General features: G+C 40.3%; 1 protein-coding gene across 1 annotated transcript in view; it reads left to right on the top strand.

Annotated features, from left to right (window-relative positions):
- ptprn2 (protein tyrosine phosphatase receptor type N2) overlaps positions 1-12521 on the top strand; it is a 118301-nt gene that overhangs the window by 69101 nt on the left and 36679 nt on the right. Inside the window, exon 11 of the mRNA XM_018695371.2 lies at positions 884-948. Coding sequence (XP_018550887.1) covers positions 884-948 — 65 coding nt within the window. The remainder of the gene's footprint in view (positions 1-883; positions 949-12521) is intronic.

The following is a 12521-nucleotide window of genomic DNA, read 5'->3' as shown; positions in this document are numbered from 1 at the left end:
GGCATGCTAACACTGTAAACTAAGTTGGTGAACATTACATCTGCTGAGGCTTCTTTTTTACGTACCTACAGTGGCCACAAAATTAGGTGACACTGTATACGATGTGCACATACATGTCATGACTACAACAGTTGTCGTCCCCTGCAGCACTCACCTAGCAACATCATTTCTGTTGTAGACTCACTGCTCACCACAACCTCCACAGCTGCCATATTTATATTGAGGTAAATATGGCAGCAGCATGGCGTAGTCCCATATTCAGTGAAGGTGGTCAAGGTGGTCCTTCCCACTGTCACTTGTATCAGAAAGTGAATGAAAGAATGTAAACACAGTGGTAGGTATATACTGAAAGCTTGATACAACCTGATTGTGTATAATACACCTGTCTTTACTAGTCTTACAGTGGTGCTGTCAGTCACACTGAACAATACATCAAACCTCCTGTGAAGCACTTGTGTTAAGCATAAATCCAGCTTAAACATCACTGTGTAAACACTGTCATTATGAGCATGTTAACATGCTTAAGTTAGCATTTAGCTCAAAGCACTGCTGTGCCTAAGTACAGACTCACAGAGCGGCTAGCATGGCTGTAGACTCTTACCTATTATAGGCCTGTGACTGCTGTCAGCTAGTAAACTGCTGTCTTTCCCTAAAGATTGTTTTCCTTCTCCTCTTAATGAAGATTTTCTGTCTGTGTGTGTGTGTGTGTGTGTGGGTTGGTCATTTTCTATGACCAGTTTGACATCTGACTCATGCTGTTAAATCCATTGCATCATTCTCAGTTTCACTGACCACTTGTTCTGCCTCAGGAACTGAAAAATCTGCTACCTTGTCATCTGCTGCTCATACTCAACACCTCCTCTGCTTTTGTCTCCCCGTGCAGTCCAACAGAAGCAGCAGCTGGAGAAGGAGACAGGCCTGAAGATAGTGGAGGCTGGAGTTAGTGATGTAAGTTATACTCACTAAAAATATCTGTTATTCAGCTGTGTGTGTAAAAAAAAAAAATAGAGTGAGAGTGGGTGTGCTTGTGATTGTGTGCCTCTTCTGTGTTTGGGCTCATGGGACAGGAATCACTTGGTGATTTCAACTTGTCTCGGCATCCGTATCGCACCTGCAGCTTCAGTTGTGCAGCCAAACACTAATCTTTAACAGCAATGAATTCCAAACACACATCCTTTTAAGTGTGTTGCTTTGATTACCATTCGCCGTATTTGTTTCCTTTACGTCTCTAAGAGCTGTTGTCACCATGGCAAATAAAACACAACAAGACAAAAGCGTGATGCATTTTGTGAAACTTAAAGTAAGTGTTGATCATTGCGGCAGAACAACAATCACCAGATTATCTTGAGTGCAGTCACTTTGTAGGGAGCCCTGATGCTCCTGTGACATATTCATTGGAAAAAATTAAGAGGAGAACAGGAGGACACTCGGGATGATCTAGATGAAAGGAGAGTAAATGTGTATTCATTCAACACTGATAAATATTCATATGTATCAGAGGTAAGGATCTAATCAAGCACCCATTGAGGCGTCATAGCCCTCCATGCTTGCCTGGTAAATTAGTTTCTCTATGGAAATGAGACAGACAGACTTAGACCCCTGAGCTGCCCTGATCATGAGGCATGCTGGGAGCTAAATGGATGTGGCCTGTGCATTGCAGGACAGTTGCTATTGGCAACAAACGTCACCACACTGTATAGACAAGATCATTTTCCCGTGTTAGTCCCTTCTATGCTGTCTTCTTTTTGGTGTCACTGTCTTTCTTCGCCCATCTGCCTCCCACTTATATCTTTTTTAGCACCACATTTTCTCTCATCTTATTCCACACTGTGTCTTTATCACGTTCTTCTCAATTATCTCTGATTCACGTTTTTTCTTTCTTCTTCACTGTGACTTTTGTCCTGTTCTTTGTCTGCCTCTCCTCGCCTCCTTTTCATTCTTTTATTCCCACTCAGACTGATTCCTGCGCTTAGCCAGCACTGGTACAGGGCTGTGTTTGTCATATTGGGCCTATTTGTAGATAATTAGCTGCAATAATAGCCTCTCTGCAGGAGCCAGGGTGAGGGAGGGATGGATGGAAAGAGGGAGGGAGGAAAGGAAGAATCTGTCTTCCACCTCATGGGGAGAAAATCTGCGCCAGACTGTGTTTGTAGCATTGCATGTTAAGGAAGCGCAGCATTTACTGTATTACAAATAAAGAGTTGGCAAAGTATAAACCCTGAAAACTCACTCAGAGGGCGTTTTATTAGCAACAGCTCTGCTGTGGATGTGTTGATCTCACCAGTTTAAATCCAAGAAGTGGAGAGTTGAGGGTAAGTTGGGGAAAATAGTAGCTTTTGACAGAAGAGCCTGTGGAGTGGGCTCTTCAAATACATTAGTTTAAAAGGTGTTAAACCAAAAGCCTGCTTTCAGTAAATTTGCAGTAAATTGACCACAGTTATGAGTGAATGCATGCTAGAGGTTGCAGAATGGATCTTCTTTAGCCTGCTTATTAGTGGTAAAAATAGAAATATGCTGGGTAAAATTGCTCAGTGGATCCATAAGAGGGATAGAGTGAGAAAAAAAAATCAAAACACAGTACTTTACTTTCCACTGACAGTGTTCTCTCTCTGAGCTTGTATAAAACCATCACTGTGGTTGGTATCATTAAGTCTGATCACTGACAACTCCCCCCCTCCTCTGTTTTTATTTAAGAGGTGACAAATGACAAAACAGCTTAGGAAGATGTCCAGATAGAGCGAACGTCAATAGCAGTAGATGTGGACGAGGATAAGCAAATGTCAAAGTGGGGGGAAGGAGACATCAATCAATAGGCCGAGCAATATCTACTCCATTATAGATCGCAGGGAAGTCAGCTTCCTCAAGAGAAAAAAAAAAACAACAGAAAAATGACTACCTTGTTTTTCTTAAATAATGTATGTATGTGTGGGGGATAAGTAATGTATTTTCTGAGTATCAGTCTTATTAACAGCTGTTTGTCAAGTACGAGCTGCACTCTTGCGGAAGGCAAATGGAGGACCTCTCGCAGCAGCTCATGAGTAAATGTAAATGTGTGAAAAACTGTGAGGAGGAAAAGAAGTGAAGTGGAAAGAGATTCAGGATTGACGTGGCCTTGTTGCAGCTTTAGCAATAACTGGTTACACTGCCTGTATTCATGCAACATTTAAACCATATATATAAATACATATATCCATGCTATTATCAGCCACTTAGTACTCCAAGTGTGGAAAATAACCCCTGGCAAATCATAACACACGTTGGCTCCTCGACTAGCATGGTTCCTAAAAGGCACAAAGCTCTGTGACTGTGCATCCCTTACCACAGCTCCCCCACCCCTGCCTCTTCCTATTCTCTTTCGTGCAGGAGGGGGGTCAGTGAGTCACCCTCACCAACCCCCCCCACCCCCCACGCTGGAGACAGCAACCAGGCACCAAGCAAAAGGGTTGTTTTCGCTGGCAGCCATACACGCAGCATGGCTGGTACCAGTGGGGAGCGTAGAGAGGAAGAAGCGAGGGAATAAAAGAGAGGCTCAGAAAAATATGTTTTGAAAGGGAAGGGCATGTTGGTCAGATATTTTTTAGAAGCGATTGCTATGATTAGTCAGAAAAAAAACCCACACAGAATAACCTACAATCCTCATTCTGTATGTAAGGCCAAAAGATAGAGGTATAACAAATCTAAAGCTTGGAAAGAGTAGCGTCTAGTGTACTGAAATAACAAGTTAATGACCTTTCTTCTTACGTAATCCCTTGTGAGGTGTTTAATCTCTAAAAATATTTTCTCAGGTTAAATATCTTTTAGCCAATATTGCCCCAATCAAGGACCAATAGCTTGGTTTGCTGATAAAGATTCACTTTAGGAGGGTGTGCAGAAGCTTTCCTCTAGATTAAGAATTAAATATTTGAAAAAAAGAGAAAGTATATAACAGTTCTGACAGCTGAGACGACAAAACTTCACTCAGATGGAAGCTGAGAAAATACTGTCTCATGTATCACAGGCTCCATATTAACATCTTAATTTCCAGAATGAAATATTCTCCAATATACCTGCTTAATTAGAAATTGTTTTCAACAGTTACATTTAATGACTATAAAATATTTCAACATGCAAATTTGTAAAGAAGCAGCTGTGTTTTCTCAGTTTGCCCATTTTCTTCTTACCAATATTTCCAAATAAAGTGCAAGAAGAATGCATCTCCATATTTGGCCTCAATGTATGAGATGGTCCCCATGTGATTAAGTTGGTAGTTAAATTGAGATTCAGTGACATTTTGACAGCAGTCTCATGTTCGAGATAACTCCGGCAAACTGCTTATGTGAAGAGGCTCTCATTAAGCACAGAATTCCCTGAGCCACATGTCAACTGATTATTCAACCACTAAATGTAAATCATATATGGCAGGCGGGGAGTCTCTGCACTGTGCATGTGTGTATTGTTTGTATGTGCTGCATGCACAAATGTACAGTAAATGTGTAGTATTTGTGTGGCCGTAGTGTCTGCTCTTAACATGTATTGTAATTGGTATTTATAGGGCTTAAGTATGCATTTTTCTTGCTTTTTTCATGCTCATGATGTAGCTGACTACTTATGTGAACATAGGTCTCTGGTTTTCCATTTGATTTCTACTGTAGCTACATAAAAGAAGTGGGTGGAGATGGATTCAACATTAGTTATAATCCTGTCATAGGTCAGTCTAGAGGAATTGTAGGCGAATGCCATCATCTTATGATGGTCAAAAGCTTGCAGTATATTTCTAATCAAAGGACTATGTGCAGAGGCACAGAGGCAAAACTCATCTCAGAGAAAGGTCATATGTAATGATGACCTCTCACAATGGATTTGAAGGCTTTCTTTCCAATATCCTGTACCATAATTAATGCAAGGGCACATCTATTTTAAAATGTTCTGAGAGGCTATTGTAAGAAAAATACTGTAGTGTATCAGGTTTTGAGTATTATGGTATAACACTGTTTTACACTGTGTATTTTTAAAATTTGGACAGTTGAATACATAGTTTTGAGTTCATATTAGTCTAGTCCTATCATCTTTATCAAGTCCACAGTTGCAGTGCAGCAACAAAAACTACATTTGTACAATCAACCATAATATACTCAATGGGATCCAGTAACTCCTTTAAATTTGCATTTTGTGTTGATGGAAACATTTTTCACATGAATATTTATTTCTATATTTTTGATATGATGCACTTGTTTATCAGGCAGTATCAGTGCATTTTCCTTTCCTTTAATCTAACAAAGCCTGAATATTGTAGCATATACCACTTACAAAATACCATGTGCAACCATCAGCGAATGCAATTCCTCCGAGCAAATGGGACAAATCATTTCAGTAGGGACTTCAAAGGAAAACTATACTGACCATTTCCTAGCAGAGAGAAGAGACAGACACTCAGACTGAAATAAATAAATAACTGTGATAAGAGCTGTACAAATTGATCTTGTACCAGCACATGTATATGCTTTACTTCAAAACATATTTCCCCATGTTGGTTTTCAAGCTGATTTTAAGAATCACGAGATGAGAAAAATACATTTTTATGTTAATTTTTGGATCTCTTATTCTCATTTTAGCGTAGTTCCTCAGAGGAAATGAGAGTGGCTTGATTCCACTGCGAGGTATATGCTCTACGCATCCTTGCGTTGTGTAGTGTGCCTTATGCGCTTGTGTATCAGCCAATCAATTCCACATTGGTCCTCAATTGCCTTTTCCACATTGACAACCTATCCCATCTCCTTCAGACACTGTAATAAATCCAAACAATGAAAAAATTGCTGCCTATAAAAATTTCAGCAGTGCAGGAAGGCCAATCTGGCTGTTTTAAAAGTGGCTAAAATGCCATTACTGTGGCAGATCTGGATGTGAAATGTCATATTGGAGCAGCCCCACTGTGCCTGCAGCCCTGAGTAACACTGCCTCTTTGGAGACTGCAGCTGCCTCCCACAGATGAAAGACCATCCAGCAGCTCCGTTTCTCAGCAACCTTTTACCATCACCTGACCTTTGGACTGCAGAAATGCCTTTGATACCATGCCATGCAGTTTGGTATTTGCCTCTCTCTATATCATGACGTGTGCTCTCCCCTGGGTAAGGGTGGACTTGTCTGTTTTTAATGAGTGTCAGAATGTAAAGTGTTTACTCTCCTACCTTTTGCTGCTTTTATGTTCTTCTGCCTTTGTTAAAGAGAGGTACGGTTACTGTGTATAGTTGACAGTGGTATTTTTACTCAGCTTGTTGAAGGGCAATTCTTCCGCCTTTTGTAAGGCATTTAATAAGATTTTTTTTTCTCAGTGTACTCATCTCTTCTTGGAAAAAACAAAAAACTCAAGGCCAAGCTGGCTTTGGAGGTGTTATGGGGGTTTAGATAAAATTAAAACTCTTACACTGTAATTACTCATGAATCTGTAACATTCACTGCTTTCAAACATCTATTTTTCAGATTTAAATTATTTTTTCATAATTTTTGACTTTATGTGATAATTAATAGTGAAAAGGCAGACAGGAAATATGGGGAAAGGGAGAAGTAGCGTATGACATGCCAGAAAGGTCCCTTGCCAGATTTGCAGTTGCTCAGGAGGTCCTGGGATTTCATTCTGGTTTCTTTCTGTAAGGAGCAGGACTACAGCTAATGATTTTTTTCATAATCGATGAATCTGCAGGCTATTTTATTTATTACCTGCATAATAATTTTGTGTATAAAATGTAAAAAATAGTTTTTAAAAAAAGCCTGTTATAATTTTCCTAAAATGAATCATTGATATAGCTTGTTTTTTTCAACCAGCAGTCCATAACCTAACATAAGGATATTAAGTTTACTAAGATGTATTTCTGAAAAACAAAGTGGAAAATCCTTAGATTGGAGAAGCCAAAACCAGCAAATCTTTTTAGCTTAAACAGCTAATCAATTATCAAGCTAATAACTACCCCTCCATTTTGTTTACATGTGAAATAAGATGCCCATTAACCAAAACTATGGATTGTACAACTGTGGGTCTATTATGTGGACATATTAACACAGAGTGCACCATGTGTAAATCAAAGGACATTCAAAGACACTAATTAAATTGACATATGTAAGATCAGATGGAAATAGGTCCAAAACTGCCTCTGCAGAAAGGGGTTAATTGGCTGACTGTAGCTCTACTGTGGAGTTTTATATGAAAGTATAGTCGTAGCAAGAGATGAGAGAGTTTTTACAGCTTGAGTTGTGTCATGTTTGCATTTTGGGTGGTTGAAACTCCTGTCAGTGGAGGAATTTTAAATTCAGCCTCATCTACAGTGGATTTCTCCCTATATGTTTGTTAAATGTCAGTGGTAGATAGGGAGTCTAGAGGGAGAGAGTAGCCTTCGTCTTCGTCTAAAACTTATGTTTACTGTTGATGGTTTAAATTTTTGGGAAAAATCTGTTGTTTCTGCTTTAGTCATAGTAGCTGTGCAGCAGTTATCCACAGAAGCTGAATAAGAGAAATATACCATTAAAAAACAAACTGATCCTGACATTAAATGTAGAATCTTTTGCTTCAAGTCTATATAATATACTGTACATATACAGCATTTGCATGATTAAAATCTCATGTAACTAGTTGACTAACATTTTCCTGTTAGCACAGCCATCCTCACCTAAGCTGCAGGGTTTGGGGTGTAGAGAGACCTCTGGGAGTGCAACAAAATTTAGCTGTTGGATACTTCCATGACTCACACTCGAAGCAGACTTAATAGCTCCTATGACATCCTTGTGGGTGCAGTGTGACCTGCTCGGTGTATTTTTAAGAGGAAATAGGGACTGACTGGATACCCTGCTGCTTCCCCTCCATGTTCACTGCAGTGAATTCCCTACGTGGTGATTATTGAACTCAGCTACCCCAGTTGTCAGACAGACTTATGATTTCTGTGCTACTCTGAGATGCTTTCATTTCTTAGACTGCCACTGGAGCTGTGTACATCTTAGAATTAAAACTACATTGAAAATAAAGTCTATAAAGTAAGAGTAAAAATGTCATCGCAGTGACCCAGACATGGTTTTCTATTTGGGGTTGGACGTCTTCTCTTAATTATTCTACTAGAAATAATGTTGTGATACAAAATTGCACATAATGCTGTCAAAGATTATTTGGTTAGTTACTGATCAGTCATTTTAATGGCTATTTTCTGTGTTTTCTAAGCTACCATTTCTCCACCAAGTTTTCTCTCTCTCATGGCAGATTTGCCAGATTTATGACTTTTTTTATTTTTTTCCAAACAATGGCTTCTTGATTTTGAACAGAGCCAGGCATCAGGCTTATCATTCCTTATCTCTTCCCAGAGACAGCTGATTTTTCAAGCTGAAATGACAACTTTCAGTGATAGACGTTAGCAGCTATAACCAGCTAGCGAGGACTAACCAGTGTGTTTGGCAAATGTGACATTGTCTTTGCTAATGGGTTTGGCTGGGGTTGTTGGAGTGAAATCTCTGAATCCAGCAAAGCAGGACGGAGATGCTAATGTTAGCCTACGCTCTGATATAGTCCAGGTTTATCACAAGTCAGTTGGTGGCTGAGATTATCACCCCATATGTGATTTGAGGGTTTTGACTGTGTCTGTAATGTGCACTTTTTGAAACATAGTGTAACTCAGATCTATAGGTATATTGTCCACCATGAGCACATCCTGCACTTTCATTGTAAATAATGCCACACTTGTTTTAACAAAAGCTTTCCCTGTTTATGGTAATTTGTTGACTGTTGTCTGGCAGCAGCAGTAGCGGGGTTGAGGGCTGGGCGCCTGGGGGAGGCTGAGGGTAGGGGGGGACCTGCGGTGTCCACAGCTGGATAGCATGGCAGAGGTTTTAAATGTCAGTGTTGAAGGGGGATGCGGCTGCCATTTGGCCTGACAAGCTGCATGCCAAGAGACCGGCCGCAGAGCTCTCACCTTCTGCCATTTATCATGCGGCTACTTGCCTAGCGCATCTGGCACGTTAGCATTGACAGCAGCAGGAAAAGCCCTTGCTGCGGGCTAACCAGTGGCCCATGGTAATCTTTTTAACATCACGGCAAAATTAGGCCAATAGTATTTGACCACTATTAGTATGGTGTATCTTATAGTTTCTTTGTCAGAAAAGCAGTAACATTTTGAAGACAGAGCTGTTTTAAGTTTAGACGAGAGGAGAGTTGGGCAGATTTTGCTGCTGAAATCAACACTGTTATTTCCCAAAATGATATGTTAAAGGTACTGCCACAGCAGTAAGAGAGTGAGTGTACCTAAGCATTAAACATTTATTATCTGTTCATAGGTATAATATTCAGTAAAAAAGTACACATTTAAGAATATTGAATATGTTCATCTTGATCCTATAAATTTGTAACTGTCTTTTTAAATACCACATTTTAAGTCAGGTGGTTGATTGAAGCAATAGATTAATTATTGCTCAGTAGGCACACAATATGGAAACCACTTTGCTCTCAGTAAATTAAATGTAATCAACTGTCATATCATCTTTTATTGACTTTAATTGACTGTAATTGTGAATCCTGCTGTAACTGCTAGTTACTTTCTGCATGGCAAGGTCAACTAAATTGCTTGATGAGCTGTTATGGTCTTTTATATGATGACCTTGACTTGGGAGGATGTATGAATATCTTCCATCTGTGGTGATAAAGCATGAAATGAAACTAGACTACTCTGCTGCAAAGTGGCATTACATCTACTGGTTCACTGTTGCGGCCTGGCAGTATTTACATGTGGCATTAAATATTTAAGCAACAAATATTCAATATATTATATATGTTAAAATAACATATAGCTGCAAGATTTAAGCTGAGACAACTACTCACCTATCACATATTTTTCCTCAAAATAGGTGTTTACACTGTGTTGAAAGAAATCACCCGGTTTAGAGCTAAATGGTTTTACTGGATAGCCACAATATGTTGAATTTAAATCACAACTATTGAAGGCACTTGCTGAAATTTTAACAGTTTTTTCCTTTACTCAGTACCTGCTATTTAATTTTGTCTAATATCCATTACTTTGAACAGCATTCAATAACTAAGACTAATTAGGCCCTTTAGCTATGAACTGAAGATATTTCTTTAATGCGTGTGCTGTAATATATGTTGTCTTTCATCCTAATATATGATGCAATCATTGCAAATGTGGCCCACATGTGAAAATAAGAAGAGGTGGCAAAGATCAGTCGCCGATGTTGTGCTATGAACTGGAGACAGGTCTTGCTGTGATGGGATTTTCACTTTACATATCACAGTCATGTCCATGTATACATGGTTGCTAATATGCCTATTTACATTCACAAGCATGCTTGTCATGTTGGGCGTTAGCGGCAAATGCACAGATGCATCTAACATCCGGCACGGTGCAGGTGGATACCTGAAAAAAAAAATAGGATTATCTGCTCATAAACAGAAGCTGCTACAAGTCCACCAAGCCTGGTTCATACACACTTAAAGCCCAGACAGACAGAGCATGGTTACATGTGTGCAGCTTAAAAGCACATGCAATTACAGTACTGTATAGACACGCAGACAAAAGAATCAACAAAATAAATATCTCCCACTTTGGAGCCAATCTGTATAATTTTAAGGAAAAATAATACATAGAATCTGTCATTATTCATAGATCCATCAACATCAAGAACTAATAGAAGGAATTACATTTCATTGTTGGAAACAACAAAAGGCAAAAAGATCTTGGCAAGCCACGTCCATAAACACATGCAATCACATGTCAGTCACTGTTCATTACATTATTCACTTTGAATAAGGAGGGAAAAAAACATCATCACAGCTTCTGAAAAAGCCATACAGTGTAATTATGTTTGTGGGTGAAAATAGGCTAGATTGATTATATGCATTTACAATAATGAGCCGTCCAAGTATTATTACGTTACGGAGCCATCAAAATCTTGACATAAATCATAATTAATTGTGCCTTCAGAATTTCTGATCAGCCTATACTTTGTATTGTTGCCAGAGGTTGTGGTGTGAAGCGACTGGACATGTGAGTGGCAAACAGGCGGCTGATACCATGCTACAGCTGTGGCAGCAGTCTCATTAGGGATTCACTGAGGTTTCTTTCGACGAGCAGCGCTGCTTGGTTTGGCTCGGGGGCAGACTACTCTTACAAAACTGCTGGAGCTGTGAGACAGACAGACAGTGAGACATGCAGGGAAGCTGCGGCGCTGGGCAGGCAGAGTGTCAGATCTGTTCGTGCAGAGGATTGTTTTGCAGCGCGAGGCCCCTGACTCTCCCCCAGCTGATTGGTGTGGCTTCATTAGCAGGGGCTGCAGCTCCTCCGATTAGCAGTAATTAAAGAGAGAAATCAGAGCGCTTGCCTCCAGTCCAGACACAGCCAGTGCCTGTCAAGTGAGATCGCTGTGGAACAGATCTAGCGTTCCTGGCCGCCTGCCACTCCACATTCGCCCCCCTCTCCCCACCATCCCTATAGTAAGAGTGAGTCTGGAGGAGAGGTATGGGGTGTTGGCGTCTGTGCCAAGTTACCCCCTCAGTAACCCCCGGGGTTACACAGGCACACACGCCTCTCCCCGCGGGCGCATGCTGGACCGGCGTTGTCATGGTGATGAACAGGGGAAAATGTTTAATGAAGACACTGATGAGAATTTATGAGGCTGTGGCTGTGTGCATTTACAGGGATACGACCCTTAGCCTATCACGCACTGCCTCCTGTGGTTCTACATCTATATCTTCACTTACACAAGCTGTAGTTGATCACTGGGGCATATGCTCAGGCAGGCGGCCTCAATATGCCGCGAGTCCACCAGCACCAAAGTACAGTTGGAGACACATGGCGTTGGTTGTCCAATCAAGTTAATCCAGTGTGATCAGAAATGTATATTGTTTTCATTTGGTCTAAACTAGAAGAATCAGTATCTACTGATGTCTTGAGGGGCATTCTCACGGGGGCAATTTAAATACAAATTGTATTAGGGAGGCTGTACCCTCAAAACAAAACTGAATTATGTGTTTTCACACCGGTAAAATGGTGGAAATGTGACCATAAAAAGTGTTGATTGCCACATTGTGCACAGGTTGGCTTGCCAAACCAGTACACAACCCATTAATACACTCTTCATTGCAACAATTAGTGTCTGCTGATTGGTGGTTTTCACTTTGGGATGCTTGTTTGTGGTTTACTTCTTGTTTTGTGTGCTCCCATCATGACTTGTAAGCTGTTGTACCTGGGCATGGGCACTATTAAACAAACAGGCCATGGGTCTCATTGAATCTGCTACTAGTTTAATAGGCTTTGAGAACAAGCGGAAGTACATTTTTCACAAATGTATTGCAGCAGACACAACATAAATGACTGCAGATGCATAGCTTTTCATATTGGATTATTCACTAACTACTAAAATTCAGTCTAAACTAAAGGTATAGTTATGCAGGGATCAGACAGCTCAACACTGACCTGATTCACAATGGTCATTATGTCAGACTACAGATTGAACCCTGATCGGTCATCTATAACCTGCATTACCTGCAAATATGAACA

The sequence above is a fragment of the Lates calcarifer genome, linkage group LG24 (genome assembly GCF_001640805.2).
Source record: "Lates calcarifer isolate ASB-BC8 linkage group LG24, TLL_Latcal_v3, whole genome shotgun sequence".
Lineage (NCBI taxonomy): Eukaryota > Metazoa > Chordata > Actinopteri > Centropomidae > Lates > Lates calcarifer.
This window is presented reverse-complemented; position numbering and strand designations above follow the sequence as displayed.